We start from the raw sequence: 24,578 nt of genomic DNA, 5'->3' as shown, positions 1-24,578 counted from the left end.
CCCGCCGCCCGCGCGCCCCTCCCCTCGGCGAGGCGGCGGCGGGACCGCGCCGCTCCGGCAGAGTAAACCGGTTTGTCTTCACTTCGCCCCTCGAGGCGCCCGGGAGCACTGCCAGTCGGCGCTGGGACATGTGTGCGCGGCTCTCTCCTTTCCCCCGGCGAGAGGTGAGCCTCACTCTGGGGCGGTGTGGAGCGTTATAAAAAGGGCAGGGCTCGCAGAGGGGGCAAAACGTGCTTTCCGTCCCTGTGAACTGCGGAGAGACGGGAATCGCCGCTCGGCCCGGACCCCGGCCCGGCCAGGCGGGCGCTCCCGGACCCACCCCTCGGAAGGTACTGGTACGCCGCGAGAAGCTTCACTTTGCACATTGTCACCGTTGCCCGTAGAGTTGTTCTTGGATCGCGAGGTTATTTGAATGGTGCTTTTTTTTTTTTTCCTTTTTAATAACCCACCCTCTTTATTTTTAAGAGCGCAGAAAATGTTCACAGTGTACTTGGTAGACGAAAAAGTAATTAAGGAATATGCCATCTGACGTGCTCTGGGGGCCGCCTGTAGAATTAAAGGGGGCAGAGGGGAAGGGCGGGCTGCCAGGGTAAGAGGAACCCAAAATGTGTTGCTGCTGCGGACTTGTCATCCCAGGGGTGACGTGCCTCACAGTGACCCCTGGAAAGGTGGCTGGCTGAGCACCTCCTGGGCCTCTGGAATGGAAAAAGGAAGATTGTTCTTAGAAGAGCCAAGGGTATTTTTGTGGCCAAGCAAGCAGTTGCTTGTTCTTGTACTGTATAATTTTCCCTGTGCAGTTTTATTTATTCTTGGGCAGACACACCGACAGATACTTTACCCACTTCCACTATTTAAAGTACAAGTTTTAAAAATTTGATACGGACTCCCCTGCCCCAAGTGCTTGTTTCCATTTGAATTTCCTCTTTTAGTTCAATATCTCGGGAAAAGACCTGCTCCATAAGGCCTTTTCCCCCTTTGCTATCACTGCCCAATGCCCCCGCCCCCCATACACACACTGACCTAGGAGAAAGACGCGTCCCCAAGCCCAGCATGCCGCGGGTCCCTTCGTGCTGGTGTGCAGTGCAATAAGAAATGAACCACTTATTTTTATTAAAGCTATTCGACACCTGTGAGTTTTTAAGTTTCATTTATGCCGGTGAAGTCAGCAAAGTATAACTGGAGCGAATTTATTTTGGGTTGCCGCCAGTAGCCTAATAGAAGACTTGTTCTCAGGTCCGGGCAACATAGTTGAATGAATGAATTTGTTTTCAACTTCAGTTTTTCCTAAAAATAAACTAGGGCTTTTCACTGCACATTTTTATCCAGCTTCTTTGGAGCTTTCTGAGTTATTGAGATCGCTTGGGAGAAAAGCTTTTGCACATAAATACATGGGAACATCAGTTTTGAAAATGAGAGATGTGAGACTGATCAGTGGGTGATGTTTTTTTATAAGCCATTTGAGTTCTGTATGGTTAGAAAATTATGCCTTTTATAGAGTGAAAACATGGGTAATTAGTCATACAGGGTTTAGTATCTTGATTTGTGTTTCTTTACTGGGCTATTTTGACTGAAAGTTTTTCCATGACTTTCCAGATTGTAACTTTTTTCGTTTTGTTGTTTGTATTCATGTGCAATAGTTTAAGATGTTTTGATTCTTTGTAGATATTGGCATGTGAAAATATATGGAAGTAATGCCAGTTTTTCCAAGGTAACTGTTCCTCCTGTCTTGTTGAAAATTGCTAACGCGGGGAACTAAACTATGTTATCTTTTAAATTTTAATACATTCAAGTACACAAACTATTTTGCCTATTCCTTATAGAGAAAGAATATTCATATATTGTTATGCTCAGTTCCTGAAATTCTACACTTTATGAATACATTTAGGAGTGCTAGTGACTGCATGTTTCTCATGCCTTAAGAAATTTAATAGAGTTAGCAAGACTTGCATTAACTGGTCTCAGGCTGCATGAAGCCACTGTTCCCTTTACGGCTTATATAAATTACATGACATTGTGCTTTTCCGATGTGAATGGTGAATGAGGCTATTGTCTGTTGGCTTATGGGAAATATTAGAAGTCTGTAGTTTTACTGCCTAATGTCGCTCTGATTTCTGGAAATAGTGATTTGAGAGAGATTCCACTTATATGTTAAAAATAAACGGAGAAGCGCTTCTTTAAACATGACCGTTTTTATAACTGCCTGTATGACTTACAGAGTTTACATTTCTGATAGGATAATGAGAAGTTTCTAGAGACTATTTAGAATTTAGACTAAATAGAAAAAGACTGTTCAGCGTGTGTGGCATGCATGGGCAAAAACTGTTCCATTTTCATTTCTCGTTTGGTGACATCATTACATTGTCTACCTATTAGGACATTAAGATGTACACTGACTGACTGGGGAGATAACATTTAAGGCATCTGTCTTTCGCAACTGAATGCCAGTACAAGCTGGATGTGGCAACCTGAGTATCGTCTTACTTTGTAAGCATTACTCACAATGGAATTATTGGGAATACCTTAAAAACGTCAAGGTCAATTTATTAAAACAGAGTAAATATGACAAAGGCATAGGCTATTTAGTACACAGTTGGTTAAAAAAGATCACAAATCAGTAAGAAAAATGTTCTGTTATAATACAAAGGGACGCACATGACTTGAACATGCCAATCCAAATAAAGGAAATCCAAATGAGATAAAACTACTTTTATCAAACTGGCAGTGATTAAAGCGATAATACTCAACAGCGACGACAGTGTCACTAAGTAAAAACACATACATTTCAGTACAAATTGTGTGTTTAATGTATTTAGAAGTAATTTTAAACCTTCAAAAAGATTGAGAGAATAAAAAAGTGCAAAGAACACGTATATATCCTTTACCCAGAATCACCTATTATAAATATTGACCCTTTTTTTTTTAAACCATTCCCCTTTCTCTACACCCACCATCTGCCCACACACGGAAGTATTTTTCTGAATCATCTGAGAGTAAGTTGTATATATCAGGGCTTCAGGGTTTGCGTTTTTAATTGAAAATTTTAAGATATTTGTATTTCTAAATATAGTTGTTAAAATACAGAACGATGGTGCATACCCCTTACCCAATTCCCCTACTGGGAACATTTTGTAAAACTACAGTATGGAATAAAAACCAGAATGCTTATGCTATCTACTTTTCTTTTTTTCTAAATTCCCCACTTTTACATGTATCCATTTGTGTGTTCAGACAGACATAATTCCAAAGGTTGACTTTTAATCTCACCTGTGGTATGAACCAGTTGTACGTGTTTCTGATCAAATAAGGTTTAAGACTTGTGAAATCTTAATTTTAAGAATAAATCGGCCTTTTAAAGTGGGGGCAAAGCCAACTTAATAAAAGGATTTAAATTGATGGAATTGCATTTTCTTCTTTTCTTTTTTAAATACATTGCTTAGGCTCAGGAACATGATTATTAACCAGAAGAAGAAATACTAATATGAGCAGACTTGAATAAACCAAGTCACTGTTCTTTCTGCTCTAAAAGAATTAAGTTATTTTCTGTGCTGCTGTCCAACTCCCTTTATGAAAAGACTGGCAAAAGAAACACACGTGGGATATGGGCAAGGAAGTGAATTTTGACTATTTCTGATATGGTACTAGTGAACTAGTACCATATCATTTTCTCCACTAATTTCAGAGTGTCTTCATTAGTTTCTCTTTAAATTGTGACTTTGAGGAAACCCTTGGGACTAGAGAGAGGAAAGAAAATAGGATTTTTAAAGGTTGTTTAGTGATGCATTTGGATAAAGTTATGCTTGCCAGGGACAATATCCATGTTAAAGCAATCTAGAAAGGTTACATTCAAAAGATTTCTGAACCAAGACTCAGGCAGTAGTAGCAGCCTGGTTCTCAAAAAGGACAGTTGGGTTGAAAGTGGGGTGGCACATTGTGATCTTGGGCAAATATATCTTGGTTTTCTCACCTGTGAGGAGGTGGATTTTATTGCATAATTTTTAGAGCCATTTCAGATCATGCAAATCTATGACTTTTTTTTTTTACTTAAAAAATGTTCTAGTCCTCTTCAGTAGAACATTGAGACCACAATCAAAATGACACAACACTGCAGTGCTTCTGTAGTCCCTCCTTAGAACCTTAGTAACCCCGTTTGGGATTTTCCACTCTTGTGAGAAAGTTGTTTGAATCTGAAGGATGTGTCTTCATTAAGTGATCCCCTGAGAAGATACAAACAGTGCTTTCCTTCCTCTGTTCTATTCTTGATGTACTTCATTCTGTTCTTCAGTAAACAGCAAAGTGGATGAAAGTTGGCATTCATATGGTTTATGTTTGGTGGCAAGTGCTTACACTGCCATGGGCTCCTTTTCCGTCTGAAATGATGGAGTCTAGAGCTTTGGGATGCATCAAGCCATGGTCATCCTTTGCAGCTATGGCTGGATAAGACACAGGCAGCTTGGGTCAAACAACTTTAGGATTGGATATGGAATCCCAAAATGTGAGAAACTTTTATAGCAAAGGAGCTGCGTGAGTATGGTGAAAGAAACTGTATTGAGAGCAGCCACACAAAGAAGCGTGATTCCCTTTATATGTACGACCTTAAGAGCATGTGTTCATAAAGGAAAATTGTCCTGTGCCACAAAGAGAAAGAAGCTGGGAGTTCGCTTGGACTGATGCTTCCTCCAGTTAACATCTGCAGGGCTGGAGGCCAGATTTTATTTGTTTCCTCTTTTATCTTACTGGGCCTCAGGGCTGGGGATTTAGCTCAGCGGCAAAGCGCCTGCCTGGCAAGCGCAAGGCCGTGAGTTCGGTTCCCGGTACCGGAGAAAAACCAAAAAATAAAAAAATAAAAAAAAAATAAAAATAAAATAAAATAAAAATCTTACTGGGCCTCAGTTTCTTCCTCTGCTAAAACGAAGTTAAGCCTCGTTCTGTCCCTCCCATTCTGATCTTGTGTGAATATATAATTGCTCTTTTGTTGTAGTAGCCTGCTCATTCATCTCCAGCATGAGCGGAGAACACCTCATTCATCCAGCATCAATAGGAAATAGGCCCATTCTTCCAAAGAAGTGAACTTGCTATGTGAGAGTTTATAGACTACCCCTGCAACACCCCCTATTAAATGCCATGAGTGGTTCCTTCTAGACGTATTTGTTGGATAATAACCTAGCTACAAAAAAGAAAAACACCTAAGCTTGAAGTGCTTGTGCCCTAAACCACACAGTTGACAGAGGACCGAGTATGTAAGTCTGTGCCCTCCTAGAATCCACGTCCATTATTTTTATTATTTTATAAAACATGCTTCCCACAAGCAGGAGGTGCTTTTAGCTTCAAATATTTTGGATGAATATATGGAAAGAAAAGTACCTTCCATACAAAAGAATGCTCTTCTTAACCTCGTCCTAGTTTCGAATTTCCAATAGGAAAGCTTCCTGTTGCTGGAACTTCTAGCATGGTGAATACAAAAGCCTAACATGAGCTTCACACACTACTTAGAATCTCTATTCATAGCTGATGCGAGTAGCTTATTGCGCTTTTGTTCCTGGGTAATCTCAGAAGTGGCCATAAAGTCAATTGGTTGGTGTTGGCATATGAGATTAAGCCTATTGTTCACTCTTGTTTAAATCTTTTCACTGTGAATAGTGCAGCCACACTTAAATTAGAATGTCTGTGATGATAAGCAACAATAATAACAGCTAATGTTTATTGAACACTTGCTGATTGTCAGGTACTGTCCTTTAGAAAAGACAGTATTGGGGCCAGGGATGTAGCTCAGTGGCATAAGTGCTTGCCTGGTAAGCCTGAGGTCATGAGTTCGATTCCCGGTACCAAAAAAAAGACAGTATCTTATTTAATCATCTTAGTTACTCTTTACACTGGGAACTTCATAGCTCCTTAATTTACAGCTGAGCAATAGGAAACACAATGTGATCAAATAAATTTCCTCAGGGTTGCTTAGTTCCTCAGTAGCAAACCCTGGTCTGTCTGCCCAATGCTTGACCTCTTTATTATGAGGTAGTCTCTCACAGTAATAGAAATATTCAAAATGCAGTCATGAGGCAAAGCAGTAATCATTTAATGTCTACTTTGTTCATTTTAGTATTTCTCTTCCTGCTTTTCTGGTTTCGTATTTATCACTTCACATTTATCTAAGTAAGCAAACTTTAGATTTTATGGAAGGTATTATTACTGTGATTAGTTGCCATACATTTTAGTGATGAAATGACTCTGAATACCATTGCAGGCAAGGTAACTGTATGAGATCTGGAGATTTCTCACAGCTACTTCACTGTATACTGCCTCAGGTGTCTAGTGCTTGCTAACCCATTTTTGGTCCTTTAGGATACTGGATTTTATACTTGCTGTTGCCTTCATAGGCTTGCTTCTTTTGCAGGTGCTGCGTCAGTTGAATATATCATAAGAAAATATGTTCCTTTCTAAACATTAAATGTGATTTTCAGTTTAAAGAGGAGGTCGCTGTGCACAAGGATTATTTGAAAGTTTTTAAAGCCCCCCTCATGTCATTTACTGGTTTCCATCACTTCTTGTTCAGTGGCCATTTAAAGACATCAATATCTATTGTTAATATGCATATACAAAGATTTCAACTTTTTTGGAATGTTAATGCTTCAATACTTCATCTTAGTGAAAGAACAGTGTTCGACTCCTAAGTCATTCCTAGAAAAAGAAAGATATTTGTAAAGATACCTGAAAACTAAGGATCGAGGGGGTTTTTATGATGCATACTGTTGAGCTTTTTTAATGCTTAACGTTCAGTGTAATCCTTCAAGAACCAGTCATATGGTGCAAGAAAAAGTATGAAGTGAAAATGCGATGAAGTCTGTTTTCTTTTTTGTTAGGTCAGGCCTTTGTAAATGTTCAATGTTTCTTCAAACCCCAAATTGTATTTCAGGATGTCAGCATTTTAAATGATGTATGTACTTTCCTTTTATATAGTAATGCCATGTATAAAGCAGCAAATGCTATAAAATGATAACATTACTTTAAGTCTACATTTCTGAGAAATTACATTGGAAATTGATATAAACATCCTCCTGCTTCCCAGATGGGTGTGTTTCTTGTGAAGCCGAAGCTGAAATCATTTTATTTTTAAATAAATGTTTCTTGTTGAATTGTCTGAATATTTACCCATTTTCATGAAGGAACCACCTATTAAGTATATTCTGATAAGGAGAATGCCACCAAGTAACAAATAAAACACGTGCATTTGTTTTTCTTTTGCTAATTAGCTTGAAGAGGGTGATGAGGTCATCATCTTTTCATCTCCATCCTCAGCTGGAGTTGTAGCTCAGTCAGTGGTAGAGCACTTGTCCAGCCTGCAGCAGGCCCTAGGTTCCATCTGCAGTAGTATAAGAGACAAAAGGCAGACAAAGGTCACTATTTTCCATTTCCTGTTGCAAACCTACACTTTTGCATTATTTGTTAGCATGCTTTATTGAACACTGAGCACACTGATTTCGAGTTTCTTTCCTTTCAGGATGTTTCATTCCGGTAGAATGTGGAGCTGCCATTGGAAATGGAAGCCAAGCACCCTTCTATTCTTATTTGTTCTGTGTATCATGTGTGTTCCTCTCGCAGGTAAGAGTCTTTCTCTCTTGGACTTTAAATTTAATAATGATTTCATTGTCTTCAATGCAAGCAAATGTGCTACTTATTTAAGTTACCTTAACTTTGTCTCTTTCCCTCTACCTACCTGCTCCCTGGTCTTTTTCTGTTTCTGTCCTACATTTTTCTTTTTTTTTCTTTTTTTCTTTTTTTTTTTCTGGTTTTATTCCAGTACCAAGAATCAAACTCACGACCTTGCGCTTGCCAGGCAGGCGCTGTGCCACTGAGCTAAATCCCCAGCCCCTGTCCTACATTTTTCTATCTTTGGTCTCTACTCTTTCTGAATTCTGCATGAATACTGTTACTTTGATCATTATTTCACTTTCTTAGGAGTTTATTTCTTTAATCTTTGGTGTCTTTCTTCTAATTTTATTTATTTATTTGGCCCGTATTGAGTGATGAGATAACTACATAACTGACATTGAAAAAATACTAGCTTTTTCCTCTACTCTTGAATAAATAAATACACAGCACTTAGTTCTCTTTTCATGTTTTCATATAACTATTTATGAGAAATATAGACTGGTATTTCATTCATCCTGATGTTATAACCATCTTGCAAAATGAATAGGAATTTAAAAGTATACTTTTTAGATTATACAGTTTATTTAGTTTTTCTGGTATGGAAAATTTAATTTTTAATTACAGCATCTTTGGAATTAAGATAAGGTTTTTTAATTACATTTTTTTCTGATATGTGAAGTAAGATCCCTTGGCTGGAGAAAAGTACATTAAACAGATAATTATGTAAATAAACTAGTGAGACTGAGAAATGGGCCTGTTGTTTAAAAGAAAACTGTTTCTTCATTTGGATTTTTCAGTGAGAAAACTGCATTTCTCTTAAGTCTACTTGTTTATGCTCTTTATTTTTTCCTGTTATATTTAGTCAGTGTATTTTCTTTTAGAATAAATCTGCAGTGTCAATTAAGAAAATTGTTATTCTTGAAGTCCTGTATATTTATTACTTGCGATTTAATTAAGATTTATAAATCTATGTTTATAATATGTCTATGCTACTATAATTGAGACATTTAAGGAATCATGGGAGTGGATTATTTGCTAGAATTGCTTACTCATAGATCAAGAAATTCAGCTTGTGTTAATACATGAGAGCTTTATTCCGAGCTACCAAGTGTTTTGAGAGTTTCAGCTACTTGCCTGAGAAATCTTTGGCATTTGTTTAAAGACTCAGAATAAAACTGATCTTAGGGTGAATTTTTGTGTGTATACTGTAGAGTATCATTATAAAGTAACTGCTTGGTTCCTAAGTCATTCCTGGAAAAAGAAAGATATTTGTAAAGATATCTGAAAACTAAGGATGAAGGGGTTTTTATGATGCATAGTGTTGAGCTTTTTAACGCTTAACTTTCAGTGTGATCCTTCAAGAACCAGTCATATGGTACAAGAAAAACTATGAAGTGAAAATGCGACGAAGTCTGTTTTCTTTTTTGTTAGGTCAGGCCTTTGTAAATGTTCAATGTTTCTTCAAACCCCAAATTGTATTTCAGGATGTCAGCATTTTAAGTGATATATGTGCTTTCCTGTTTTGCAATCTTTTGAATAATTAGAGAGAAACATGATTTTAGGCAAAAGAATACCGTAGGCTGAGGCAAAGGAAGCCCTCAAAGTAGGGACCATAAGTATGTCCTCATCTCACAGATGTGAGAAGCAGAACCTAAATTTGTTAGGTTACTCTCTTACCCCAGATTTTCTTTTTTAGAATTTCTTTCATTGCCCAATTTGTGTGTGTGCATTGAATAAAGTTTTATGACCATTTTCTCTGTTCACTGATGAAGCCAGAATGTTTTGTATCTGAAGTTTTCTACCTTTCCCAAACATTTTAGAGGATATTATTAGCATTTTAATATAAAATTCTGTTTTATACAGTAACTCAGCAAATGAGTTTCTTCATATGAACTCACAGACCACCTAAAATAATGCTATAACTTTAGATATATCTAATTGTTGAAGTCTTGTCTCTTGCATGAATCAAAGTGCAGTGTCACATCATGGAAGAGTGCATTGTGTGTAACTGCAGGGTTCTATCTCCATATACACACCCTGACTTTCTGTGCTTCTGTGGGTGACCCTTGAACTAAACAGGGACTTTCAGTGGCATCTCGGTGTTCATTCCTGCCAAACCTTTATCCTCAGTTTCAGCTCCTTGGTGGACTGCAGCAAATCACCTGTCCAGTTGCTGATCTTCACTACCCATAGATAGATAGTGGGCCTCAACTTCATGTGTAGAAATAGTACTCTTGGTTCCTACCTGCTTGCACCAAATCTACTTCTTACTCTGTCTTTACAACCTATTTACATCCTTCTGTTCACTCCTACCTGCACTGTTTCCTAGACACATTGGTCTTTTTATTCCTTCAACATGTCTCCTTACTATCCTCTTTTCCCTAATTCCTAAGCATACTCTTCTCCCTAGGAACATGCCTGGTTAGTTTGGGCACTCTGATCTTGCTTTAATTATTGCTACCTCAGATATTCCCTCCCACCCAATTCAAAGGATCCCCACTCATTTTATCATGTTACACTTGTTCTCTTGATTGCTAATTTGACTGTGACAGCTAGGTTGGAAAACCTTTGTTGTTAAGACTGATACTTAGCTCAGAAGTTAGACTAAAAGTTAGACTCTTATAGTTTAATTCCGAAAGCATTCACAGTTTAATTCATGTCATAGAATTAAAATATTATGTAAGTCTCCTACAAAATTAAGTAACATTGTGTTATCATGGAACATTCATAAAGCAAATAATTTACAGGAAAGTTTCTGCCTTTCAGGATTTTAAAAACAGTGTAGAAAAACATCTCATGGTCTGGTGACAAGGGATAAGTGTAACTTTTAACAAGAACTGCAAGGCCTGGGCATATAGTTCAGTGTGAGAGTACTTGCCTAGTGTACGTGAGGCCCTGGATTTTATTCCTAGAACCACAAAACTACAATAAAAGGTCGATGACAAAATAAATTGAATATTTAAACATGTCTCATAGAAATACAAATTAAAATCAAAATGTGATAATTTTTTATCCACTAACTTGACAACATATAGAAAAATTGTTAACATCCCATTGTCAAAGGGGTTGGGAAATGGACATGAACTCCACTGCCGGCTCTCTCTTTTGGGATAATAATTGGGCAACGTGTTTTAAAAGTTAAGAATGTGAACACTGGTATTTCCCTCCCATAGGCATCTTTCGTATAAAAATAAAAAGATGTGTAAAGAAACATGTGTTGATATGCTCACTGGAGCATTGTAACAGCAAATAATTGGAAAAGATTGATTGTTTATCTACAGAGGAATGGTTATTTCAGTTATTTTACATTCACACCATAAAATACTGTGCAGCCCTTCAAAGCAATGTGGTAAGATATGTATATTGGCTTAGAAAGTGGTCCATAATAATAAATGTTAAATGAAAAGGCAAATAATAGATCCATTAAGACAATTCCAGAATTATAACAGGTTGTATTTCAAAGCTGGGATGTGTTGCATATACAGCATATGTTTGTATAAGACTGCATAAACATAATAAAACAGGAATGATACACACCAGGCTTTTAAAATGGTTATTTCAGGGGCAGAGTGTAGAGTGAGAATGAAAAAGACCATGGAACTTTTTACACCTCTACACTTTCTGCCTTGGTGCAATGAGTGTCTGTTACTTCTGAAAAGTTTAAAAAAAAATTTGATGAATTTCTTTGGCTTTTTAAAAGAGCACATTAGAACATGGCCAGAGAAGACTGTTGAAGTATATGAGCCTGTTAATTTTCTGTGAATAACTTAACTGTTATTCTGGCTCTTTCTTCTTTTAGTATGAATCTCTAAAAGGTGCTTCAAATAATGACCTCTTTTTATGGGATGTGACACGCCATGACCCTAAAGACGAATGGGAACATCTCAAGCAGGCAAACGTTATGGCTTTAAGGAAAACGAGAAACAAACAGCCCAGAGCCAGGGAATTCCTAAGCAGCTAGGAGCCTGTTTCCACACAGACAGCCTTAGTCATGGGCTCTGAGGGAGGAGCCTCTTTTCTCTCCTGAAAATCAGTTATATCAGCAGATTGGAGGCTCAGTGCTGTTGATACGTCTGAGACATCGACAGCTAGAAGGGGAAATGGTTTTGAAAGTAGTCTGCCCTCAATGGGGTGCTTTCTAACCCAGAGGGTAGCACAGTTCTGGAAAGCGTTCTTGTGACTGGACAAGAATCTTGTGGGTTTTATTTATTTGGTTTTTTTGTATTCATTTTTGCTGTGATGATAAACAGCAATTCTAACCTCGTATCAATTGTAATGCAGTCTGCATTCAAGTACTAAGTAGATAGTTGTACATATTTTTATACTTGATCAAAAGACTTCTAACTGTCCAGAAAAATCATCCATTTATACATCTTCAGAATTTGGAAGCCATTTTAGTATTAATGGGAAGTTAAATTTGCTAAATGTATCCAAAAGGTCACAATGGAGGCTTTGTGCAAAATATTTTGCAGACAGTGTTAACATGTATGGATAAAATATAAAATATGAAAAAATATTAGTTGCAACACAGATGTACTTAAATTATGAAAAAAATTAGGTTGTACATATTAAGTTTGCTTGAATTAAAAGATAAATGTGTGTTTATATGTATGTGTGAATATATGTACATACTTAAAACAGGGTCAGAATGCTCCAAGTAACTGTCTAGAGCTTTTTCCATTCCAGACCTCGACATGAACAAATAAAGCCTAGCCAGTTTTGCGCAGATGTTTTTGAAGGCTTTTTCCAGATAATTCCCTTCATGTACCACTGGATGATCTGAATTTGAGAAAGTTGAATATGCAACCCTCCATGCGCTGTTATAAAGTCAGTGACGTAAACATGGATGGCAGTGACTTTACTTTGATACCACAGTGATAATCACCAAGTCACTACCCAGCATGATGAGGACATTAATGAAACTGACACAGCTTAGAGAATAATAGTAAAGATAATAATGATATCAATAGCAATACCAGTAATTAATAATAATAAATCAGTTGAGAGATGGCACTTTTACTTTGGAGTAGTGAAGTCAGGAGAAATAAGATACTGGTCTTTAGATACATGAACAGTGGTTATTTGGCAGTGCCAACAGATTTATTCTAAAGAACCAAGCCAGGACAATGAGATATTATTAAGTACCAAAGAGCAGTCCTAGTAATTGGTTGCTCAAAAAATAAAACCAATTCCCCTTCACATTCCCTGACACTGGCACTTGGTACATGAACAAATCTCAGATTGAGAAGGGTTTCATATTAGGAACCTTGAAGGCCTTCTCAGCCTACCGATTAATCATGGAGAGTGGGTGTGCTGGTTTTTAAATGAACACAGAGTTTTACTTATTTTCTTTCAAAACTTTCTTCTGTGTATAGTTCCCTTCAATTTTAGCAGCTAATTTTTTATAGTCAACTAGGCCTAGAAATGGAACAGGTGACATTCTTGGACAAAATAAACCTGGCAACTCTGTACCCCAAAAGATACATGGCAACTCTGAGATTCTAGTACGTACAAATTTTGCACCCTCTTCAAACTACTAGTTGCTTAAGAAGTGGTTTTTGTTCCAGCAAGTAGAATATGTGGTTTTGGCACTGTTCTTACTAAAGTTGCACTATCATAGTATTAAGTAAAGAAAGAATGCGGAAAAGAACAAAATAGAGAAAAGAGATCGAGAGAGGGACAGAGAGAGAGATAGATGAGAAAATATATATTCCAGATGTCATGAGTAAAATATGTTCTGCAGGTGGGTGCAGCAGAAGGAGAAAAGTTTGAAATTTAGATGAGAAAATATATTAATCTCACAATGGTCATGAAGTCATAAATACCCTTTCCCCTCCATTGAACTAAGACAATTAAGCACCTGAAAAAAAACAAAGTCTTTTGGCAGCAAATGGACGGTGACTATTACCAGTTCAGATCAGCCTTTGTAACCATCTCCTAAAAAATATTCCTACAGAGGAATAAAGTGGCTGAATGGGAGGTATGTTAATGTGGAGATTCTATAGTTAAGACTAAGGATCTTGGTATTTTAAAAAATTATAAAAATATTTACAGTCGTTTAACCTTTTTAATCTTTGGAATGAAGTATTTTCTCAGAAAAGTAGTTTGAATTATGGTGCATTTCAAGTCAAAATATCTGAGTTTATAGTCATTCCTAAACCAGCTTTGTCTTAAACTTCTGGTTTAGAAATGATATACTTTTTTTTGAAGTTTAAAATGTTTTCCTGAAGAAGTCAACTCTTAGGAATCAAAAACATGCATCCCTCTAATATATTCTGCTCCAAACTTGGTGCTGTTGGGTTAGATAAAGAGGGAGCACCAGAGCCCGGATGGTGGGTTGTGTCAGCCTGTTAAAAAATCAGGCTCTTTTCTTTATGTCTCACTAGACACTGTGACTGGTTTAGGAACGGCCACAAGGATGGTAAAAAATCCTTTTAGGAAATTCATTACCTAGTTGAAAGGTTAAACAGTATTATTAAAATAAAATACAAATCTGGAAAGAGAAGCACTCTGAATGGGAATCTTAATCATTGCTTTTCTACACAGCCACAGTTCCTTCCTTTTGTAGGTTTCTTTCTTTGTTTTATCCCTTAAGTATACGTCTAGAAATACGGCATCATGTACAAGTTGATGCTGGCCCCTGTTGAGTATAAGTAATAGTTTTGCAGAGTTCCTGGCCTTACTGAACAGAATTTTAAACCAGAGGATGAGTGATTCTGATCACAGTGATATCAGTGGCTTCAGTAATGGTGCTATGCAGCGGGGAGATAAGGACAGACTTTTAGAAATAACTTGCCTGGCTGTCAGGTATTTGTTTGGGGGGCTGAGCTCCAAATATGCAGGTTCAGGTTGCGGAAATGTGCCCTCTCAGCTTCCTGAATTCTTTCAGTCAGATTGTGTCTTGCTGGCTTTTCAGAGGACAATATTAGCTTGTTATTCAGACGGCTAATCTTATCTTTCTTTCAACCAGTAACCTGAAAATATGTGACTTATGGGAAACTCATGACCACAGATTTCTGTTTCAATACAGGTGAGGATCTAGTAATTGAACAAATCATACAGCTTGTGATTTTTTTCTCTCAGAGCCTTTGCTAAGTTGATGTAGCACATTGTCTTCCAGTTTGGTCCTTTCTGATGCCGCCGTTGGTGTTTGGTTAGATTCTTATTATTCTTATCACCTCATTAGAGAAGTGTGCCTCTTTTATAGCCATATAAGAAAAGAATTCCCATTGCATTTTAAGCCTTTTTTGTGTGTATGAGACTGTTTGCAAACGTAAGACTGGATTATGCCACCACAGATGTGTCCAGTAAACATGCAGTGAATGAATTAGGTTGATTTCCAAGTTGCCGTGCTAAAACTTCAGATTTCTCTTAGTAGAGGGGGCATTCTTAGTTGGGATTTCTTCTTTCTCCTACTTTTATTAAAATATGTACAATATTTGTGAAAACATTGTAGTAATGAAAGTGTTATAAAGAACACAGAGTTGGTGTTGTTACTCTTAGGTATGTTTAAAAACTAAGGACTGTATCACATCAAAATATTTGAACATTGTGTGCATATGTATGTATGCATATATCTCTCTCTCTGTCTATCTATCTAGCTGTCTTACTAGCTATCATCTATCTGTAGTTGTTTCTCTGGGCATGCAAAGCTCAATCTTTACTGTGAGACTGCCACAAGGCAGAGTATTGGATGCCGGGTAATATGTCATCTAGAAAAATTGTAAACTTAACATCAGTTAGTACCAGAAGAGATTTCAGAATGGTTTCCATGGAGGAGAAATGTCTTCTAGTAGACATCATGACCAAAACATTTAAAAACTGGTATGACCTTATCATTGATCATTTTAATAGATCTCTCCACAATTGTAAAACTGCTGTAACAGGGGGAGTGGTTTGCGTCCAGTGAGCACCAGTTCTGGTAACATCAGAAAGTGAGAATGGGTGTGGAAATAAAGAGGGGTGAGTCAGGCAGAGAAAGGGGCAAACTTGTGGATACTTTGACAGTGATTTTGTTGAAACGTGAGTTCTTCTTATTGCTGCAGTAAAGCAGAAGAGAACAGAGACGTGAAGCCAGGCAGGTAAGTGGGAAGCCAGACTGGAGGACGGCGTGGAAGTGGCGATGCTGCCAAAGCTGAGCATCAAGTAGGGGAGTGGGCGTGTCTCCACCGTTACCATGCAGTGAGATTTGTGCAATAAAAGACAGATGCTATGGGCACAGGCGTTAACAACTTCCTTAGAGGCAAAGTTAGGTTATTCGTGGGCAGCAGGAGACAAAGATATGCTGGGTTGATGAGAATATTCCAAACTGTGATTGAGATACAGTGACACAGGATAGACATTCATCAGAACACGTCAGACAGCATGCTTAAATCTGTGCATTTTATACTACACAATACAATTTTTAAATCTCTTACAACTGAAAAATATTAGGGAAATAGATTTATGATACAAGTAATAGAAGTCCAGTGCTGCTAGAACTGTGAGAATTTTACTAGCTATACCAAAACTCAATATCTTTCTAAAACACAGATTCTTTTCTGTATTTGCTGGAACAGTTTTCACTCGATAAAAAGGAATTTTAATTTTACTCTATTTGTGTTAGTGTGTTTATTCAGATATTTTCATTGCTTAAGAATGTTGAGGGTTGGTGGAGAACACACTTTCTCAGGGTCTGTTATCTTCACCTAGCTAACGTTTAAGCGTCCGCCTCACCTTGGTCTCTATGTTCCGAGTTCACATGATTATACCTATTCCTGGAACCTCCTTTCCTGGAGAGCTTCTTTCTTCCACTGAATGAAAACTAATGAAGGAACCAGCATGTCTTTTTTCTTTTAGTTATATTTTCATACATATGTTGGAATTTACTTTTCAATACTTATACATGGGAGGGTTATTGATATTTTGGCTTATCACCTTTAATAAAAATTAATGATTGAAAAAATAGATGGCCTAGGAAAACTCACTCCATTGGTTATCATTCTTTGTCTTTGTCTTTCTGATTACTTTGGTTTACTTTAACAGAGTATAGTTATCATTTACTAACTATAAAATGATTTATCCTCGTTTTAAAAGCTCATGATCTTTGTAAAAATAAAAAACTCCACAAATCTCTCTGTAAATTAGTTTTAGATTACTCAGCAATATAGAAAGCCTGAACCAGAAAGCAAATTCCTGAAAAGTCTGGCCTAGGGTAGTCTCAGCATCTGGCGTGTGGCTTCTGAGCAGTTATTGGTTTTGCTCCGTTGGTGGCTTGAGAAGTTATTTGGGTTGAAAGCATCAGTCAAGATCATCTCATTTTGGAAGAAGCACCTGGCATGGCCATCCCTCTGGATAAAGGTCATGTTTTACCTGTGAAGAGTAGAGTGACAATGGATTACTGAGTGAAGTGGAATAATAGGACCTTTAATCATCAGCTGTTAATATTAAGATCCCAGGTGACTCACAAGCTACACAGAAATATCTCCTGAAAGCAAAAGCATATCCTTATTGGATGGACAACAGCATATCCAAAGGTTAAAAAGTGCTATCATTTTGAATTTCAGTATCACAGAGAAAGTGAGGCTTACCTTTTGCATCTCAGTCTGACCCTTGTGAGTTTTATACAAGTTTAAATTCAGCTAATTAAACATATATTTTGCCATGTAGGACCTGTGATAGTGGGCTCTTGATACTGATTGTAGACATTGACTAGGTAACATTTTATTTCCTTAGAAATCTGTTATTAAGCTCCCAATGGTACTTTGGAACCAAGTCTATATGGCAGTCAGGTAGAAGAAATTTTATGAGTCTTTCATCTTGTGAAACTGCTGTTTTTTATTTGAACTGCAGCAATGACTTGGAAAGTAAGACAAGACAGAAAACTAGAATAAATATGTTGTTCATCTCATGTTCTTCCATTCTTTCAAAGATCAGAGTTTTGTTCTGTTAGCTCTCCATGTCTGAAAATAGTTGAAAGCACTTTTTTCCAGTTTTATTGCTGCCTGTGATGGAAAGAGAAGTACAATACTTCTTAACTCTTTGTAGCTGGAGCCAGGATCCCCTACCATTGCATCTGAACTCAAAGTGCAAGCTTCTGTTTATTTGCCAGTCATTTGGTGTAGAGTTAAGTTATTTATTTGGAGGCTAGATGTGCGTATTGGAGCTTGGCCTTGTCTTTTGTGCATAAATCGTGCCTGTAATGCATCAGTGGTAAAATTTTTAATTTCAGTTCCATAACGTAGAGATTGTGAGGTGATCTAACTGCAGAATTCTTAAGTGTCTTAGCACCATTTGTAAAATGTTGTTTTACCTGTATTTAATTGAACAGCCGTTGTATTCATCTTTCAGGCAAATATTTTAGCCATTCAAGTAAGCTTTCATAAATCATATCTTTTCACTTTTATATTTTTATAGCTGATGTGTATGTAAGTTTTATGATCATAATGTGAACTTCAACTACAAAAATTAGTTTGAGAACAATGAATAAGCATACATCTCCCATTCAGTATATTTTGTGAAGAAAGTCATGAGAGTAGATTAATTCAGAAAATCAGTTAAATACAGGTGTAACAATCTAATGTCTTCTTCAATCTCAGCTTTTTTCCCTCTGGATTCATTGTCAGTAACATCACCATTTTTCTCCATCCAAAATCAACACTTCAAAGATTATCTTTAACTTCCCTTTGGCAGCACCTCTCTGATCTCTAATCCAGTGCTAACTGGGGGACCATCTTTTGTTTACCTGTGGTTTCCGAACGCCTTCATTCTAATACAGGCCTTCGTTGCCTCTGGTGTCAACCTTTGTAATAACAGTAAACGGTGTTGTTGACTCCTTTCTTCCTCTGCAATTTAGCAAGAAACCACTTCCATATAAAAGTTTCTTAAAATGCGATTTGCTGGGCAACTTTGAAGTGTTTTCAGTTGCTGAAGTAATTATGTCCCTGATTGACAGACCTTTGAGGGTCTTCACTATGAATCTTCACCTAGTATTTTCTAAACTATACCCAGTACTTCCCCATATATAGCCTAAGAAATTAAAAAGCATTTTCACTCTGACATCCCATGTGCATCCCTGCCTCCATGCCACTCCTTCAACTCATTGCTGCCTACCAAAGTGCTTCCCTGTCTCAGCCTACCTCAAATCTTTCTTCATGCAGGGAACATTTAAAATAAGGATAGACTGATGGGTAATTTTTTATTCTTTACTTTTGTGTATGGACCAGTCGTATAACCACTAGGAAATAGTGTTTTAAAGTTAGAAATGGAGCAGCAAAGTGTTTTCGGAATCACCAATTTTTATCCATCTCTCTTTTGGAATCCTCTAGCAATTTGTACTTGTTTTGGGTTTTTGTTGCAAGATTGTATTTTAGGATGATGAGATATATTTATATTGTCTTTTTATTGATTATTAGTGTTTAAAGGTAATATTATTAGTGTTTAAAGGTAATATTGATTATTAGTGTTCAAAGAGGATGTATCCATATTTTTCTTTTTTTAAAGAGAATGGAAACTAAAAAAATTAGAAGTGATGCAGAATTTTTGTGTTCTGCACAATATCAAGAGAACAGAAGCAGTACAATAAGAATAAATTAAGACATGTTACCTAAAACAAGACACTTGTGATTAAGGTAACCCAGCTACTCCTCAGGTTTGATGCGAAGGCTAGAGAAGCTTTGTTGTGAGAAGGTGGAACATGGCACAACAAGGCAGTTTAGTTATATTGGGGAACAGATTTACTTGGATTATTTAAAGTGCTGCAAGTTCTGGTGGCTCATTCTGAATTGAAGCAATTTAGTCTCTGTTGACATATACGTCAGATGTTTCCACAGAGAATTGGTCCCAGGATATCCATGGGTGTCAAATTCTGCAGGTACTGGAGTGCCTTTTATAAGATAGCATCACATTTTGATATCCACATCCACGCATGTTCTTTAAATCATCTCTAGATCACTTATTGTGCTGAATACAGCATGTCATGTAAATAATTATTGTACTATAATGTTTAAGGAATATGACAAGAATAATGACAGTAATGTCTGTACATCTTCAGTATAGTTTTATTTTCTACATACTTTTGATCCATGGAGGGCCAATTATACCAAAAATCATATAGAACCTAAGAAAGACTTCTCAAGCAACTGATAACATCAGAACCCTGGACTTATGTACACCATGTCAAAGGCTTTGAAGTTTACTTCTTCCTGTCTTTTCTTGGCTGAATAATCCCTGTGGTATTTATGGTATTTGATCCCCACATATCTCACTAGGAGCTACCTTTCTCCCCTTTTTCTGGGAGTGGAAAAGACTGAAACTTTCTCTCAGATCCACTTTCATGTTGTTTTCACTTCCCAAGAGGCTCAGAGCTTAGCAGAATCTTGGGCCGAGTCTCCAAGACATTAAGTGCTTTGGGATTTGAGGGTGCTATTAATTTGATTTAGCTATGTTATGAATTGGACTGGGATTTTAACTAAACTGTATGTTATTTTCAAGGGGAAAAATTCTAAAATCCAAATCAACTTAATACTTTTATTTGCAGCATAATGTATGATATTTTTAACTTGTGATTTTTGATTTATTAAACTCCAAATATTTCTAAATTAAGTGCTTCCATCCTCTGTTCTTTAACACCAAACTAAAACAGCCTCAGTTATATTCAGTGAATTGTTTAGAAACACAATATGTTAGTGATGTGAACAGTTATTACTTTATCTCCTATGCTTTCCATGTAAATGAGTGGTTTTAGATTTAAAAAAGAATTTGTATTTCTTATAATCTAGTATTATTAGATTTGTAATACTAAAAACATAGATGTTTGTCTTTTCAAAATTGTTCTGCATGGACCGTTCCTTCAGGAAGTTCATTTTGATCAATTACTAGGAGGTAGACCTAAGAAAATAATTTAACAGAAGTAAGGACTCATATATATAAAGATACATTTAATATGTATGGTAGAAAAAATGAAGACTACCTAAAATTCCATTAATATGTAGTAATTTATGAATATTGGCAATAAATAACACGTAGACATTCATTATAAAACTATAATGTAGCAATACAGATTCAATATAATAAACCATGCATATTACATATTAGGTATATTTGCAGAACACACATGTATTTAGATGAGTGAAGGGTAGTATACAAATACGAAACCAGATTTAAGAAGGCCTAAGGAATAACTCAGAGATAGAGTACTTGCCCAAGGTGCACAGTTATCTAGGTTCGGTCAGGAGTGAAGAAAAAAAAGAGGTAAAAGAATTTAAAATAATAGCTTTTAAATGTGTCTTCAAATTAATTCTACTTGATTTTAAATAAGTTGTTTTCAAAATAATAATGCAAACAGATGTAAAGCGGTGGGCCCATGCAAACTGGACTCGTTTTCTTTTTCTCTACTTTTCCTGCTAATAAAGACAATTACCCTTGCAAAGTGATTCACTCTCGTTTCCCTTTCTCATCATTGCTACAGATCTTGAATTTTCAAAACTCTCTTACAAAAAGAAATGGGAATGAAAAAGTATCCAGGTAGTGGAAATATAATTGGCATTTCTCTATGTACCTAATTATTTACAGTACTCCGTGATCATAATTTTTCAGAATTTTGGCTTTTTAAAAAAAAAATAGTTCAGGCTGGGTGTCACTCTGAAGGCTGACTCCTTGCACAGAACAGAGTTGTTTTGTTCTTATGTACCCTCTGACTGCTCACTGTTCTTTTAAATTCATGGTGCGAGAACAAACTCATTCTATGAGACTGAGATCATCTGTTATCAAAACTCCATTATTAGGTGGAGACAGAGACCTCATGTCTGAAGTGATCGCAGAAGCATCTGCAAAGGGCCATACAGTCGAGTAGGAGTGCTCAGGATGTGTGTGTGTGTTTGTGTGTGTGTGTGTGTAGGGGGGGCTAGTTAGTTGGCTGTGAACTCTTTTTGTAGATTGATGGGATTTGTATTTGCATACGTTTGCTTTCGATTTAAAAGTCTTTTCACTTTAAAAATCCTTTGATATTAATTGACATAGATCATTCTTTCAGAAACTGATAGCATCCAGAAAAATCTTAGTAAATTATTTAATGATTTAGTACCAAAACATGGATGTTGTGAAAGTATAATTTCTCATCTTGGTCTGATTATGAAAGACTAGTATCCCATCTTGCTCTAATACTTTTGGGGGGGGTATTTGTAATTTTAAGTTGTTTTCAGATGTAATACATTTGTCTTTGGGATATTACGTCTTTTCTAAAAATATTTTAATTTTTAAAGCCTCATAAAGTAAAGCATGAGAAAAATGAGCTATAGCTTCAACTACCACAGTGACAGGCACACAGAAAAAGAGGAATTTCTTTTCTTTTCACTTTTTTAAAATAAGTCTTTGAGGACTGGAAGGAACTGGAAATTCTATAACAGCTACTTCCTATGTAAACTGGAAAATCCTTCTGTTCAAACTTAACAAACTGAGTCCTTCTCTCATAGTAGAAAGTAGTATTTCTGAACCCAGTATGGAAACCAGTGCAAAAAAGCAGATTTTAATTTACATCAAGAAGAAACTTCTGAGGCTGAACTTGGGTCCTCAGTTCAGTTTAAAGATAAGTTACCTGACATTTATAATTTGTATAAACTTTTCTCTGTGTACCACCGGGGCCTATACCCAGCAGTAGATGCAAATGATTTCTTATCCATTGCTTCTCACACTCTTGTTTCGCAGCAAGAGAATTATATAACCAGTCTTTTTCCCTTGGACTGCTCAGTAGTGAGCTATTTCTGTAAAGGGTAAGCCCTTTACTAATTTTGTACTAAATTTTCGTTTGTTTCATCCTTTAGAAAAATTTTGAGTTTAAATATCTAGTCGTGACTCCTATTGATCCATACTTATAAATAGATATAAAACATTTTTGAAAAAGAGCAAAGATTCTACATTTTGAGATAGAATCAAATTTGATTAGAATGGCAGTCATGCTACATTATTTTGTGTGTTGTTCTTAGGTGTATGTAATATTTTTATTCCATTACTTCAGTAGATTCTTACAACAATCCCCCCACCAAAGGTAAGGGGATTCTTTTTCTTTTTTTTTTTGGTTTTCCTGTGGTACCGGGAACTGAACTCACGGCCTTGCGCTTGCCAGGCAGGCGCTTTGCCACTGAGCTAAATCCCCAGCCCCTGGGGATTCTTTTTCCTGTGTTAGAGATGGAAACGCTGAATTTAGGAGTTGTTAAGTTACAGTAATCTAGATGAAAACCAGAATGCAGTTCTTCTGACTTCCCATCCCTAGCCATCATCTTTGCCTTATGTTAGAGGAAAATGTCCAAAGGACCCACCAGCATCAACCCACGGCTATAGGCTTCATGCGCCCTCCTGTGCTTATTCATCTCTGATTAAATTTCCTTGATTTGGATGACCCAGGGCAAGGGTTTTCTAACTCTAATACTCAGTAATTGTAGTAATTATTCCACAAAATGTCTTGCACCATGTTTTAATTATAAATACTGTCAAAACGATGTTTTATACCTGTGTTTCTTAAAGCGTGATCAGTCTTGGGGCCAGTAGATACTGTCCTTGGGATTTAGTAGAAATGCACATTTTGGGGCTCCATCCCCGATCTACTGAATCATGAACTCTAGAGTTCCACCCATCAAATATTAGAAAGGCACCTTAGCATCTCAGGAAAAACAATTAAACTATAATGTTCACCAGCACCCGTGTGTTCACCTGCACCTCCTTGTAGCTTGGTGTAAGTTGGTGGTGAGCTGCTGTTTTAAACTCTGAATTACTGCAACTAAAATTCAAGTGCATTATAGTTTGTTTTTCCTGAGATCCTAAGGAGCCTTTCTAATATTTACAATATTATTTTTAAATTTTATTTTATTAGTACATGAAATCTACATGCATTTTAGGGAATAGTTACATGTACTTTATATGTCCTGATTCATATTATTCCCTTTCCCCATTTTCACTATTATTATTATTACTCTCATTTTAGTTCAAATTTGTGACGTGTTGTTTACATTAATTGTGGGTATTGTTCATCTCTTCATTGGCTGCCTGAGGTGGCACAGTGTAATGGCTTGGTATGTGGGCTCTGAAGACCAACTATGTGTTGGAATATTGGTTTATTACTTCCAAGTTTTATGGACTTTGGAAAAAATGTCTCTCTGAAATAAAGTGATAGTTTCAACCTCCTAGGATTTAATTATGACAATTAAATGAGATAATCAGTGTCATGTTTCTAACAGAGTCTGACCCCATAGAAAGCATCTATGAAATATTACCATAATTGGCATCATTCTTCTGCCCAGTGATTTGCACAGTGAATAACTGAGTAAATATTGTTTTGGAACATGATATTTTAAACTTTAGTCAAGGCCCTGAAATGTGAACTTTTGGGGGAAACAAAAGTTTGTTAAACTATGAGATTATCATGATCCTCCCTACATAAAATTCTCACAAAGTGAATTTAATATACAACTTCTAGCATTTCCTCTTTCTTTCAGTGAATAATCATTGCAGAGAAAGCTCCTGTCATTGAATCATTGTTTGTTTGTGATCTGCACACACAAAAGGTAAATGAAAGCACCTGTACCTGGTGAATAGGTGTTTTTACACTGAGTTTTCTTTTTCATTTATACACTGGTGCTCAGATACTTCAGTAGCCCAGACATTGCCAGTTACTCCTTAAGAATCGTTGCTGTTCCCCGGAGATTCTGGAAGTGCTGTGCAGTGACAGTTGTTAGGTATCTACCTGCTATCATAGGAGGAGCGCCACTCGGCACTCCAGGCCAGAACCTGAAGCTGTCCGCTCCTTTAGTTTACTGTTTAGTAGGCTCTGGCAAGGGGAAATAAAAGCATGTTCTGCTGGAAGAACTTTTTATTTGCCATTGCAATTATTTTAAAAGCAGAACAACAGGGTAGAGGGAAGCTTAAGAGTCAAGTGGTGTAAACACTTTTTTCCTTTCTCCTTC

At 36.8% G+C, this 24,578-nt stretch overlaps 1 protein-coding gene across 7 annotated transcripts in view; it reads left to right on the top strand.

Moving 5' to 3' along the window:
• The window catches only part of Adgrg6 (adhesion G protein-coupled receptor G6), a gene marked incomplete at its 5' end in the record, with an annotated part of 127,120 nt that continues 102,542 nt past the window's right edge, over positions 1-24,578 (top strand). For all 7 annotated transcript variants that reach the window (XM_005389254.2, XM_005389253.2, XM_013516671.1 and 4 more), the window contains 2 exon segments: positions 1-164; positions 7,493-7,593. In XM_005389254.2, coding sequence (XP_005389311.1) covers positions 7,494-7,593 — 100 coding nt within the window.

The sequence above is a fragment of the Chinchilla lanigera genome, unplaced genomic scaffold (assembly GCF_000276665.1).
Source record: "Chinchilla lanigera isolate Chin_1 unplaced genomic scaffold, ChiLan1.0 scaffold00035, whole genome shotgun sequence".
NCBI lineage: Eukaryota > Metazoa > Chordata > Mammalia > Rodentia > Chinchillidae > Chinchilla > Chinchilla lanigera.
Note: the sequence above shows the minus strand (reverse complement) of the source record. Positions and strands in the feature narration are given on the sequence as shown.